Source organism: Pan paniscus, chromosome X (assembly GCF_029289425.2).
Source record: "Pan paniscus chromosome X, NHGRI_mPanPan1-v2.0_pri, whole genome shotgun sequence".
NCBI classification, from domain to species: domain Eukaryota; kingdom Metazoa; phylum Chordata; class Mammalia; order Primates; family Hominidae; genus Pan; species Pan paniscus.
In genome coordinates, this window is record NC_073272.2 from 10,569,775 (window position 1) to 10,585,124 (window position 15,350).

Here is a 15,350-nt window from a genome sequence, read left to right on the forward strand (position 1 = left end):
TTGGAATGTTAAATTATTTTGAGGCTTGAAGGAATGTGATTGTGAGATCTGAGTCATGCAGCCAGCAGCTGTAACCTTTGCTTCACCGATGATAAATTAACCCTCTTCCTAAGTTTTCCTTGTTTTGTAAAATGTTGTGAAAGAGTAAATGGCACCAGAGAGAAGACCCCTTCACTCTTAATTACTAACCTTTTATTATAGATTAACCGCCTTCTTTCTTTTCTTGCACACAACTCAGACCAGATGGTGCAAAAGATCCCCTGGCTATCAAATTGCTTAAGACAGAATTTTTTTAAATTAAAAAATTATTTTTTTTAGAGACAGAGTCTCATTCTGTAGCTCAGTGCAGGGGTGTGATCACAGCTCACTGCAACCTTGAACTCCTAGGCTCAAGTAATCCTACTTCAGCCTCTCGAGTAGCTGGGACTACAGGCACAAGCCACCGTGTCTGGCTTAATGTGGACTATTAAATATGCCTTTCCTTAAAGGGAATAAGCTGTAACAAATCAAAATTACTGCAACTCATAACCCAGTCTTATGTGAAAGTGTTGTAATCATGGTAAACTTCTTTGTATTTATCTAAATAAGTGTGAAACCCTGACCTCTCCACCTCTGAGCACTGACTCCATTCCTTTGGAGTTTGTATTTCCCAAGAGGACAAATTCGAACTTTGCTCTTGAATAAACTCTTTAAATTTGAATTCTGATCCCTTTGATTATTTCAGGTTAACACCTTTGATGGTGGAGGAAGGAGCTGCCGGGCAAGGAACACGGGTAGTCCCTAGTGGTTGGAAAGACATGGAAAAGCAGATTCTTACCTGGAGCCTCCAGGAAGAACCAGCCCTGCCAAAGTTAGGTTTCAACTCATTGAGACCCATTTCAGACTTCTTACCCCCAGAATTGTAGAGTGAGAAATTTGAGTTGTTTTGAGCCACTAAGTGTGTGGTAATTTGTTACTGCAGCAATAGAAAACTCATATACCATAAGATACCTCTGAAAATTATGCAAGTATGTAAAATCTACTATTTATTCAATCTACAAAAACTGCTTTGATGCCTATATGCATGCAAATCCTTCTTGCAATAACTCTGCTACACTTCTAGAGGCACAGTCCATAGGTTGATACCATTGACCAAAACAGACAAGTGTGGGCCAGGCAACACCTCCCATCAGTCCCTGCTGCACTTTCCCCTCTAGCCCTTGGTAGAGTCTCACGATCCTTCTCCAGGCAGCCATGTCCAGGCTTTCAAGATGAAACCTATCAGCTTTCCCCATCAGACCTGTATCTCATTTTCCCCCTTTTTGTTACCTGAGGCAGGCAGAATTCTAAGATGCACCCTAAGATTCCCAGCTGCTGGTATATATACCCTATCTAATCCCCTCTCCTTGAGGATAGGCAGTACCAGTAAATATGATGGATGCCACTCCAGTGATTCCATCCCTAATCAGCTCGCACTGAATTAATCAAAAGGAAGATCATCTGGGTGGGACTGATCAAGCCAGCTGAGCCCTTAAAAGTGACAAGAAGTAGCAGCAGAAGCTGTTCTACTTAACAAAGAAAGCAAACAGCCATGTTGTAAACTGCTTATGGGGACCATGTGGCAAGAAGCATCAGGCAGCTACTAGCTGAATAAGGCCTTGGGAGATGACCAGCAGGAAAGGAGAAACCTCAAACACACAGCTAGAGGGAAATGCGTTCTGCCAACAACCCGGTGAGCTGAGAATGAAACTGTGAGCATGATTACGAGAAAGGGACACAGTCCAGCTGACATCTTGGTTTCAACCTGGTGAGAAGTGAACAGAGAGCCCAGGTAACCCATTCCCAGATGCCTGACTCATGGAAACTGTGAGACAGCAATTGGTGTTGCTGTAATTCACTAAGTTGCTGGTCATTTGTCATGCAGCAATAGCAAATAATACACCATCTTGCAAAAAGCATATACTTCAGTTTGCAACCACCAAATGCACAAAATTAATGTAAACTATGTTATTAATTTTTTGTAACCATACATGTGCTACAGAATAAGAGAAATGCTTTTCTAAAATGAAAAGAAGTTGTAGTCTGAGCAGAATGGGTGGTTGGAAGAGATGCTTCCCTTTAAAGTAACCTTCCCTTCCAATCCCCTCCCATAATTCCTACTTGCTCACTTGGAATGCTAGATCAGCTCAGGTAGCAAGGAGATATTCCAGGCTTTCTAGATTACTGCTATTCATGCTGGCTTCCAAATCCTGTCGTTTCCACGACCTTGGGGGGTCTTTGTCACTCACTGGACCTTGTGCACAATGGCAAATGGAACTTTTGCTTTATCCTCCTAAATCGTAATCCTATTGCATATTTCCACACTGTTTTTTTTTTCCTCCTCATTCCAAAGCGTATACCAGATGGTAAATCCCAGGAAACATTTAGCAAGTTTGGCAAAAATTCTGTGAGCAAAACTATTTTGAAAGCTATATTCGAAGCAGAAAAAGTGGAGCAAAGGAGATAGAGATAGATTCAGTGCTTGGGGCTGATGAAATAGTGTTAAATGAAGCACAAAGAAAGCTTTACAGTTCTTTATTATTGTATCTTGAATGTGTAGGTGAATAATCCTCAGAGTGGATATAGAGGAAAACATGAGTCAGAGGAAACTAAAGTCCACTAGGAGTGAGCGTAAAGGAGTATTAGATTGCTTCAAAGAAATTACGCCTATGCTCAGACTGAGTCTATCGCAGCTTATCACGAAGATTTGAAGACATGAACATAGACACACCCTCAGGAAACCAGAGGAACCGGGCATGGTGGCTCACACTTGTAATCCCAACACTTTGGGAGGACAAGGCAGGAGAATTGCTTGAGCCCAAGAGTTCAATACCAGCCTGGGCAACATGGCAAGACTCTGTCACTACAGAAAATACAAAAGAAAAAAAAAGAAAGAAAAACTGAGAGAGATAGATAGGGGTGAAACTGTAGACTCAGGCAAACACCCCAGTTTTCCAAAAGGGGATGAAGAAGGTTATGTTCAAGAAACTACCCACTTTTTTACATCACACTAATTCCTGGTTACATTTTAAATAAATAATGGAAATGTACCATCATGTCCTTAATTACTATGCTACCAGAAAGAAAGATCCTAGTAGAACCATCCATGTAGCCAAATATGCATCCATTCATTCAGAAATTACCTAGATAGCATATAAGTACTGTAAGTACTCATATAGCAATTACTACCAAAGATAGGGACTATGATAGGCACCTATTAGATGATGGTAAATAAAAGAGGATGCTTTGATATTTATCTCTCTCACAGAGCCTTCTAGTTAGGGTATGTGTGCAAAAGTTGTGATCATTACTATTACAGAAAAGCAAGCAGGATAATTAGAAGATTCCAGATCGGAGATAAATTTCCTTGTCTGAGAACATTGTAGAAGGCTTCCTCAAGTGTTAGAAGGTCCTCCTTCTCTTTAGGATTCCTTAAAAGAACTGGTTTCCAAAATATATTTTTTGGTGGCCAAGCCAGTGCTTAATAATCTATAGAATTCATGCTTCTCTGGTGAAAGCTAGATTGGAGACATGGCCTAGGATGGTTGCCCAAGTGTGACCCCCAAGCCCTCTCTGCTGAATTGAATATGAGTTGGACCATCCAGCACCACTAACCTGCAGAGCCCAGTCAAGCAGGCTGGATATGCTGGAAGAGGGAGCTCTGGGGCTGACGGGGATGCTCCTCCAAGCCCAGCTCTGGGCACTTCTCTAGGAGGCCCTTCTGCTCGTCTTTCTGGGAACAAGGAATAGAGGAAAGCCTGGCCCTTATACAGAACCATGAAGAAAGAAAAAGGGAATGCGAAGAAAAGATAAAACAGAACAAGCCCGCCCTTGGCACATATGGTCCCATGCTGCAGAAGGGCTCCCCTCCTCTCCCTTGCCCCATCTGTTGCTCATTGCTCTATGTCTACATTCACTGGAGACTGCAGCTTTGGGAAGGCAATGAATGGGGCAGGGAGAATCCTGACAGATCATGCACATCTAGTATGGACCTGCATCTGGTGTGGGCCTCATTGATGGAAGTAAGGAGAGGGGTGTCAGAGACAAAAGCAGGCCCTTCACAGTGCAGGCTGGGGACACGCTATTTCATGTATTCCATCAATATATGTATAAAAGTTATCTGTAGAAACAGAACCAATAATAGATAGGTAGGTAGGTAGGTAGGTAGACAGATGATAGGTAGATAGATAGGATACATGGATAGATAGATAAATGATAGATAGGTAGATGACAGATACATAGATGGTAGATATAGATATACTGATTGATTTTAAAGAATTGGTTCATCCAGTTTGAGGGGATGATAAGTTGAAACTTCAGGGCAAGTTGGCAGTCTGGAGATTCAGGTAAGATTGGATGTTGCAGTCATGAGTTTGAAAATTAGAAACTGTGCAGAATTTCCCTGCTGCAGCAGAATTCCTTTTTCTTTGGGAGACCTCAGTCATTGCTCTTAAGGCCTTCAACCAAATGAATAAGGTTGGAGGGTTACATATTGGAGGGTAATCTGATTCACTTAAACTTGAATGCTTCAAATGTAATCATGTCTAAAAAACACCTTCACAGCAACATCTAGACTTGTGTTTGGCCAAACAGCTGGTCAAGCCCAGTTGACACATGCAACTGGCCATTGCAATACAACCAAAGTCAGCCACAAGGGGAAAGACAGACCCTACCCTGAGATATTTCAGCAGATCCACACAAGATGATGGAGGAAATAGGGCCAGGGGAAGTGCACATTCCCTCTTCCAGCTACTCATCATAAAATAATAATTCAGCTGCTCAGTCAGTATTTACTGAGGTCTAAGATGAGCTAGGAACTGTCCTGGGTGCTTCAGACACAGAAGTGAATGAAACAGAAAAGCTCCTTGCCTTCAAGGAGTTCACAGTCAAGACCAGGGGTCAGTGAACTATAACTGAGAGCAGGTCTGGCCTGCTGCTTGTTTTTGCAAATAAAGTTTTATCTGGATAGAGCCATGCCCACTTGTTTACATGTTTTGGTTGCTTTTATGCTACATCAGCAGAGTTGAATAACTGCAACAGCAAAGCCTAAAATATTTCCTCTCTGGCCCTTTACAGATAAAGTTTGCCAATCCCTGGTGCAGGTCTTTGCATAGCAGGTCAGTGAAGCCTAAGGGACTCCCTTTTTTCATTCTGTTGACAAATACCAAAGATAGATTGATTGCTTCTTCAGAAATAAGAAAAGAGAAAATGAACATGGAGCTTTTAAAATCTCAAGAAAGGAAACTTCTAGTAGCAAAAGTGCTTACTACAGAAATAGAACAAAACGTTTAAGAATTACATCTCCTACTAGAATCAAGAGGCTCCTGGGACAAACAGGCAGAAAGTCCCCAAGAAGAGAACAAGTGAAAATGGAAAACATAACAGAGTGAGATGCAAATACCAGTGGAAGTGAAAACATAAACTCAAAGATAGAGGCCATATCGCTTTCAAGGAAACCAAAATTAGAAAAGCAGAATTAAAATCTGCACTGGATAGCAAAAGATCCAAACTGGCATACAGGAAAAGCTAAATCAATGAAATAGATAACGAGATACTCTAAGGATTCAGAGAAAAAGAACAAAACACATGAAAAACACAGGATAGGAACAGAGATTGGGTATAAAGAAATTGATTTTCTCTGGAAGCTACCAGAATAATTGAGAAAGAAGCAATTACAGCTTTTATTATGTAACTATTATGCCCTAGGTATTGCAGTAAGCACTTTACATTCATTATCAATTTTCTTGATTGCAACAATCCTTTGAGACACAAACTAATTTATCCATTTTTTAAGTAAAAAATGTAAAGAGTATGGGAAGCCTGTAAATTACCCATAGTTAGCTACTCAACAGATAAACCAGAAATCAAATCCCGGGCTGACTAAACTTAACACCTGACATTCCATACCCCTAATGAAAGAAACAAACAGTGAAAATTTTACTGAAGAAAAAAAAATGACCCAGCTTTGTAGATCAGTATGATTGACCCTCATCGTGTACCAAGCAAAGTAATGATGAGTGATTTAGGTGCACAAACATGTCACTGTTTTGCAAAACAAGGAAAGGTCCTCTACATTTAGGGATGATTACAGACACCCTAGAAGACAATAATATGGCGAGCAAAACCCACGAATGCATTTTCAGGCTATACCAACAAGAATGAATTGTTTGGTTGAAAGAAAGGCAATGATATTCTACACCTGTCAAGCCACATCTAGAATAAGGTCCAGTCTAGGAGCCATTTTTAAGGACTTTCATAAGCCTTCAAACTTAGAAGGCAACCAGCTGGACTCATCTTTGGGAAGTGTTCAAGGGAAGCGTGCAGGCAGATGTTGATCACACCTCAAGAGGAGAAAACCATCCAGGCAGTGGTGGGAGATACGTGAGCGGGTGAGGGCTCAGGTACCTTTCACTGAAGACATTCCAGGAACTTACTGCTCCAACTGATGTTTGACTTGGGCTATACATGCACAAAGCAGGATTCAATCATCTTTTATTGTTGCATAAACAAGGTTCAAATGACTTCCTGGGCAGTGAAAGCAAGCTCATGCTTGACATATTGGAGGAAGTACTATTTCATTGTTTTTGTTTTATCACAGTTCTGTGGCTTATAGAATAGCTGGGCTATTGCATTCATTATTGTCATTTGGGAATTATTATTTTACAAACTCGGCAGAAAAACATGATCATAGTCTAAAGATAGTTGTCTAAAGCCACTCTGAATTGTCTCTTGAAGGGTTTTTGGATGCTTATGACAGCTGAGTAAAAGCTTAGTTCCAATAAAAATGAGCTCTTAAGAGGACAAGAGTAGCCAAAAGAAACAAATAAATATGCAGGACACAGTTTCATAATTTGTGCTGCTCTTGAATTAGTAATACAGAATAATCGAATGGAATACATTATAAGTTTTATTCAGAACATGCTAAAATAATAAATATTTTATGAGTACCCATTAATGTCAATTATTATTCATTATTAATACTTCACCACCAAATTAAAAAGATATGTCTGTGCTGCATTCTCCTACACTTGTTTCTTTCTCGGGTATTATGATAAGACTCAATTGCTTTATAACTAATTAATGATCTAATGCAACTTGGAAATAAAAATTGAAATCTAAATACCAGATATTAAAGTTGATATGGGATGACATTCTTTTGTGCTCTCACGTTGTTTATCAAATTTTGATTAGTGGTAAATATTTGATATTCTTCCTAAGATCTTCTTTCAAGTTCCAAGTAGTTTTTTTTTTTTTTGCTTTGGGGTGTGGATGTTGGGGGGAAATCACTCCTTTGTCTTTATTAAAGAAACTTAGAAAGAGACCAGACCTGGCAACCAAGGGGTGAGGTACTGGCCAGGAAGGTGGAGTGGGCTCAGGCTCTGTGGATTTCAAGTGCAGACTAATGGCCTGGGAGAGGCCAAGGAGACCAGATCCTGGCAGCAGCTGAGGAGGTGCCCAAGGGCACTTTCAGGCACTGGGGCCTTCAGTTTGTTCTGTGGGCAAGGGTTGGGGGTTGGGATGCAGGGTAGGTTGGGCTGGCCTGGAATCTCCCTGAGGGCACCCTGCCTTGTCTACCTAGATCATTCACTGGTCCTCATCCTGTTCGTTGCCTTCCATGTCCACCTCATTGACCTCTCCGTCATCAGGTGACCCATTGTAGTCATTCATCTTGTCCATGTCCTGCATGTCCTCATCATCCTCTAAGTCCTCTTCACTATCCTCATTGTCTTCATCATCATCCTCTTCCTCATCATCATAGTGCTCTGAGGCTGGCTTGCCAATAGGAACCAGATTGTTGTCTTTCTCTGTGATGCTTTCGAGCCAGGTCTGATGCTGCTGTTCCTGCTGCTGCAGCTCTGTCTCTTCCATACAAGGTGGATCCAGATTAAACCACAGTGTCTCAGTCCCACAAAGGAAGAGTGAGGGAAACAAAGTGGACATGGTTCCTAGACTGGGTTTGAGTCCTGGCTCCACTACTTACTAGCTGTTTGACCTTGGCAGAGTCACTTAACCTCTCTGGGCCTCAGTGTCCTCCTCGCGCCAGGGTCTGCAGCCAGTGGAGACCCGGAAGCGCTTCACCAAGCCTGAGTGGAAGAACCCACCAGAATCCGGGACTCACCCCCAAGCAGTTTTATGTGATCATCTAACCCTGTTATTCTGATTTTGAAAAAGAGAGACAACTCAGCAGAGCCGTTAATGTCAAAGCTTTTGCTTATTTCAATATATTAATCTAATGGGAAATGCTCTAGAAAGTTGTAGATATTCATGTCCCTGCAAACAGTTGCATCACATCTAAGATCTTTCTCAGGGGAAGAACGTGAATTTCTTATTAAAGTATTTCCTCTTGAAACCCAGAGGGTAAAAGTTCTATATATTTGGATACATAGATTTTAAAAAGTGTTGGTATTCTCCCTTAAACCTCACAAAAGTCCTACAGAGTAGCTACCTTTCATTCCCTTATTAGAGATAAGAAAATTGAGACTTGAACATTTAGTGAGTTTTCCAAAGGCTAACAGTTCAAATTGCAGATCCAGGCCCGAAAACACTGGCAAGATTCACTTCACTCCACCCTGCTGAAGCTGTTACCCAACAGAAGGATTAAAAGATCTAACCCCACCCGAATGATTTCTTAGCTTCCTTCTCAGAGGTAAGTATGGAGAGTAACACTCAAGTTGATTAGGAAATTTAAGATGCGCTTTATGTAATTTTCCTTTGGAAGGCTAGCTTTTCCCAGCCTCACAAACATGAGAAGATTATTTGATAGGTTATGCTGGGTGAATATGGGACTTCTGTCTGAAATGGCTTTGTTTCTTTCTCAGAAGGTAACATAGTGCATTGCATGAAATAGACATTTGATAATACAGGTTATGTGGACTAATTTTTGTAGCTGAACCTCTATTTACAGGATGTGTTGACGATTGTTGAGTGTCCTTCTATGGACTCCTAGCTGTACAGTGCTAACAAATAAAATTTGTCCATCTAATCCATTTAGTTTAGCAAGTGATCAATAGAATGAAAAAAGTCAAACTGATTGACTAATTTTACTAAGTAACCAAACTACTTCTCTTTTCAGTTCAGCAACCTGTCAGTTCACTTTAACCCTTTGGCTCCTGAGTGATGCAGACATGAGTCTCTGCTCTACAGACAAGGACTTAGTCTAACAGCCCACTCCGCTTTAGGGCCCAGGCTTGCGATGGAAAAACAGCAATTTGCCCTCCTTCGGACATTTTGATAAATGATAAACATATTCATCCCCAAACCTCGAAATTATTGCTGGAATTTTTTTTAAGCTAGCAACACAAAATTCGAGTTCTACATTCATCAAATTCAAGGCACAAAACCTCATAGAATTATAAAGTCCACCCAATCAATGGAATTCAGAGCTAAGAATTCAGCCACTAAATGGCATGATTGCTGTAATTAGTCGAATGGTATAATTATAGTAAACACATGATAAGTTGCCACTGAAGCACATAATTGCACAGTATAATGGTATTATTATGATTTCTGATGATATAATATGATTTGGATGTATAACAAATTCCCATAACAATATTAAAACATTTTTCATTTGTGCATTTTCTTAGTACCTGATTTGGATTTTTTACATTATGGGAGTTTAAGTCAAAGACAGGAAATCAGACCACGTTTTCAACGAAAGAAAAAGAAGTTATTATTCAACATAATACCTTGTTGAGAATGTGGTTAGAAAGAGATAAAGGACTTAAAGTATGAAGTCAGTCATTAGGATAACCCTAAACAGGTATTATGGTTATAATTCAAGAAAACACCTTTACAAACATGAATGTTATTTCATATCTATTCTATGTTCCAGGAATTAATCATTTTACTTTGAGCTTACCATGAAAATAAGCTTTCCCAGGTCACAACACTGTCCACACTCTCTTTGTTTTTTGTTTGTTTGTTTTGAGATGGAGTTTTGCTCTTGTTGCCCAGGCTGGAGTGCAATGGTGCTATCGTGGCTCACTGCAACCTCCGCCTCCCTGGTTCAAGCGATTCTCCTGCCTCCGCCTCCCGAGTAGCTAGGATTACAGGCACCCGCCACCACACCCAGCTAATATTTTTTATTTTTAGTAGAGATGGGGTTTCACCATGTTGGCCAGTCTGGTCTTGAGCTCCAGACCTCAGATGATCCACCTGCCTCGGCCTCCCAAAGTGCTGGGATTACAGATGTGAGCCACTGTGCCCAGCCTATCTTTGGTTTTAACTTCCCTAGGAGAAGACAATGTTTTCAAGCCATGTGCACATTGGTTATATATGTATTGTTGTCCCAAATTCTTTTTAGATGTAGATTTTGTATGATCAAAAACATTTTTATTTCATAGAATTTGGGAATTGGAAGAATTCTTAGAGAGTTGAGATGCATAGTTCAGGAATTCATGGACTTATTTCATTGAAGGTGCTAGGTGTATAAGTGGAAGTACATTCTTCTTGGAAAGGGATTTTTATCATGGTCATTAGTGGAGCTGTGAAGCCAGAAAGGTCTACCTGGGAGATTCTACCATCCGTCTCTACTGGGGCTGAAATCTTCTCCACAAATGCCCATCAGGTCTTTATTCCACTTCAGCTTCAACCTTCATAGTAAGGAGGCTCTAACTAATCTGTACAGTAGAAACCATGAGTTCTCTGCCTACCAACCTGCTAATACAGTTTAACTTTCTTTTTTAAACAATGAAGCATAATGTTTCTTTCTATTAAGGCTACAGTTCACAAAACCTCCTAGCCACACATTGTCTAACAGAACTTCCCATGATAATGGAAAATTCTCTACCTGCACTGTTCAGTGAAGTAGCCACTAGCCATGTGTGGCTGTGGAGCACTTGAAATGTGGATGATGCATCTTAGGGACTGAATCTTTTATTTAACTTAATGGTAATTAATTTATATTTAAATTTAAATAACCATAAGGGTGGTTACCATATTGAACAGCACAGCCCTGCCCATTGTTTTTCTAGGCAGGCTCCTCTTCAACACTATTTTACTCACTTATGGCACTGTACATTACATTTTATCAATTTACACATGCAGTATTATATTATCACCTAACCAAATATACAGCATTAAGCATCACAAAAGTTCAATAAATATTAATGGTTATCAATAAATGGAATCATTACAGACAATGAAATAGCATGACAAAATATAAGAGGTAATTAGAATCAGTCTTGCTTTTATTGACAAAGACAGTCCATGGAACTGGGAGCCATGATCACATCATGGTATAGGTTTTCATGATTTCCAATTATTTTGATGAATTTCACACTTGATATTTATCTAAAGTTAATTCAAGATTTTCCTATTTGAACTTTCCCTGCCATGAATATTGATGGGTTTTACTGTAGTGTGAATTTCCAAGTGTCTTTCTTTTCTTGTACCCTGAAGATTCAGATTTTAGGATGCACTGTTTATTGCTTAATTTTATTGCACCTCTAGAGAAAGGAGGAGAGATCATTTCATCCTAAAGCTTGCTATGAGAAAGATAAGACACAGAATACAGAATCACAAAGGAATTAAGAATTCCATCCTGCTAGAAAGTAAAGTCCATGAACTGGGAACTCAATTATTATTTTGAATAACAGTTCAAACTTTGCACAAGAAATGCATATTTTGAATGCATTTTTTCCAATAAAAACTGCTCTTGACTTAGAGATACAAGAATTAACTAAAACGCAGATCCTGCCCCACGTAAGACCAGGCAGGAGAGGTGCTCAGAGCTGGAGCTTAGAGTTAATGACAGGGAGCTAATCTCTGTCCCAAGAGCAATAGGAACCAACAGTAAGACTATCAAGGACAGGGTGGGGAAGTGGAGGTAGAACATGACTCACTTGGCATGTTGAAAATGATCTTTCTAGCTATATGGGGACAGGGACTGGAGGGCCAAACGTTTTCATGCTTTCTGCTCATTGTCCAGGCGGGAAGGAACTGCACATTGCCCCAGAGAGATCAGAGCGCAGATGAAAGACTTGGTTGTACTTGAGGGATATTCAGAAGGTAAAGTTGGCAGGGCTTGGAGAAGGAATGTGAGTAACGAGGAAGATGCTCACCACGGATGCCGCCAGGTTTCTGGTGTGAACTGTGCTGTGGAGCTGCCACCGGCTGTGAGCAGAGCCGTTGGCATTCTCAACAGGGCAGAGATGAGTGTTCAAGGGAGCTGGAAGTTGCAGAACCAAGCCAGCGCTGGAGAACCAAGTGTTCATTGTTGTGGAGTAAAGCAATCTTTCCAGAATCACAAAGGTGTCAAAAATACAGGAAGAGCTTCGTTTAGTTTTGGGGGGGGTGTGTGTGTGTGTGTGTATTAAACACAAGATACACAAAAAATCCTAATCATTCATTTTCTGCTTTTTGGGGGTTTGTTCAGTTTGCTGATGGCACTTAGCCTGTGCCTCTCTCTGAGAAACTACGTTGTCCATGGCTCACACAATTATCAAGTTCATGATAGAAGCTGCCTGGCGGACATGCCTCCAACTGTGTCCCATGGCATACAGCGAGTGCTTCGCAAATGCTCCCAGCTGAACATAAGCAATGCCCCCACAGACTCTACAATCTCTGTTGCCTTGTAATGAAAACAGCACACAACTGCATTCCCTGGGTTCCAAGTGTTTTGCTTTTTCATAGAGGATGTCCTCAATCCCTCACCCTGAGCCAAGTCAATGTGACTTGACTATGTGGATGAGCTTCTTAGGACTGCCATAGCAAAGAGCCACAAATTGGGTGGCTTCAAACAACAGAAATGTATTGTCTTGTAGTTCTGAAGGCTAGGAGTCCAAAATTAAGGTGTCAGTGGGACCACATTGCCTCTGAAAGCCTTGAGGAAGCCTCCTTCCTTGCCTCTTTCAGCTCCTGGAAGTGACCATCAATATTTGGCATCCCTTGGCTTGAAACTGCTTTGATTCACACTCTACCTCCACTGTCCATGGCATTCTCCCTTTGTGTCTCTGTGGCTAAATGACCCTCATCAATTACATACACCAGTCATTGGATTACAGCCCATTTTAATTACCTCATCTTAGCATGACGGTGTCTGCAAAGACGCTCATTCTAAATAAGACACAGGTACCAGGGGTTAGGACCTGAACATTGCTTTTTGGGAGACACAATTCCACACCGTGCATTAAAATTTTCTAACTGGAGTATTTGTGGATATTTCCTATCTACTGTCTTCCCTATAAGTCTTGGTATGAAAGAAAGAAAAATAGGGAGACATATTCAGCCTAATTCTGGCCACCTCTAGTGCTTTGTCCATGATTTTATCAGCACTTACCTGATTATAACAATTATTTGAATATGTTTCTGCCCCCACCCCTGTCTTGGAAATGAGATCTTTCAGGACACGGGTCAGTAAATAAGACCTGTGTGTCATTTATTAAATAAGACATGTAAGACATAGGTCTTATTCTAGCTTAGTGCCTAATACCTGTCACACTGAGGGACCTCAGTAAGCATTTGTCAAATGAGAGAAGGAGAGAGAAGAGGAGAGAAGAAGGGAAAGGAACTTGAGTGATTTTCTGGTTTCATGTCGAGTCTTCAGTCTTAACCAGATTAACTCACCTTCCTCATCAGCCCTTTCTAATTGCCTCCATTAATTTCCCTCACTAGCCTTGCAAAGATTGAAACTCATTATCAGACATTACTGAGAAGCCATGAAGGGAGTGATAAAGAGTAATGGTTTAGATATTAATCTGGCTCAAATCTGCAGATAAGACAGATTAACTTTGGGGGACTCTTTCAGGACCCATGATGCTGTGGACTGCTAATAAAGATTTCTGCGGTGGGAGTTTCTGTGCTGTTACCATGGTCAGGAGCTTTGCTTTATGTAGAACTGCCAGCGTTAGGTGTCACTCAAAAGTATTGTAATTTAGATTCAATTACCCAAATATTGTATCCCAAAAATGTCCTCACTTGCAGTAAAGGATTCTGTTTGGACACTCTCCATAACCCATTCACTTCCTATATTAGTTATCTACATAGCACAAATTTAGCACCTTAAAACGACACACACTCATTACTTCCCAGTTTCTGTAAGTCATAAGCCTGGGCACAGTTAGCTGGGTCTTCTTTTCCAGCTTTCTCAGAAGGCTGCAATTAAGGAGTCAGCCAGAGCTAGGGTCTCAACTAATGTTCAACTGGGGAAGGATCTGCTTCCAAGATCACATGGTGGTTGGAAGAATTCAGTTCCTTGTGGGTATAGTACTGAGGGCTTCCTTTTCTTGTCAGCTGTTGGCCAGAAACCACTCTCAACTCCTATGGGCTGCCCCTAGTTTCTGGCCACCCAAGCCCCCCAGCATGGCTACTCAATTTATCAAAGCCAGCAGGTGGGAGAATCTCTTCCCAAGGTGGAGGTCAGTGTCCAGTGTAATGCAACCATGGCAATGACAAACACCAACCTTGCCATATTCTATTGGTTAGACACAAGTCACAGGTTCCACCCACACTACTGGGGGAGGGGATTCCACAGGGTGTGAGCACCAGGAGCAGAGATCACTAGGGCCATCCTAAGAGTCTCCACTATACCTACTGACCTAGACGAGGCTTCCTCATTAAAACCAGAGTCAGGCAGGCTTTTATGGATATCATGTTGCCAGGATATATACATGGCTAATGTCATGTAAGTATCCAGACATCTTTATTGGTTGTTACAGACTGAATGTCTGTGTCCCCCTTGTTCTGCAGTGAGCAGAACATGAAAACCTACCTACAAGTCTGAGGGAGCTGAGAGGCGGAAGAAAGAGGCTGACATATCCATTTTCTCTGAAAGAAACATTTAATAGGGGCTTAGGAACAGAAGCCATGTCTCAGGTGACCACAAGAGGAGATGGTGAATCCCAGGCCATTACCGCTGAGACCCAGGGCTTCTATACCATAGAGAAGGAATGTGTAGGACAATTGGAGTCAACTCCTCAGGGAAAGGCAAGAAGGCTATGTGAGTCTGCCTATCAGTCTGTCATTCCAGCCTGGTGACAGAGTGAGACCCTGTCTTAAAAAAAAAAAAAAAAGACATTTTCAATTGTCGAATAAAGAAAGCAAATTTGTATAACTTAAACCAAAATAAGAGACTTCCATTTCCAGAGGCCACTTTTGGTAAAAATCATCTACGTATTCTGGATAAATGTATTTTTAAATATCGTTAGAATAAATTCTGCATGAGAATAAACTAAGGGGGGCCACTGGAGGCCAGGAACAACAAGAGAGCGTCACCAGGGAAACGTAAGCCAGGCTGGAGCCAGAGTCACTGAGAACCGCTGCTGCATCCTGCTGGCCTTAAGCCAGTGTTCTCAGTACCCAGAATATGATGGCAAAGCTGTGACCAAGCT

General features: G+C 41.1%; 1 protein-coding gene across 1 annotated transcript; it reads right to left on the minus strand.

Moving 5' to 3' along the window:
- Nucleotides 1-7,022: 7,022 nt before the first annotated feature.
- On the minus strand, nt 7,023-8,098 carry LOC100989277 (anaphase-promoting complex subunit 15-like). Its single transcript, XM_034950216.3, has one exon. The coding sequence runs from the start codon at nt 7,957-7,959 to the stop codon at nt 7,603-7,605; it is 357 nt and encodes a 118-aa protein (XP_034806107.1). The 5' UTR covers nt 7,960-8,098; the 3' UTR covers nt 7,023-7,602.
- Between the last annotated feature and the right edge of the window lie 7,252 nt (nt 8,099-15,350).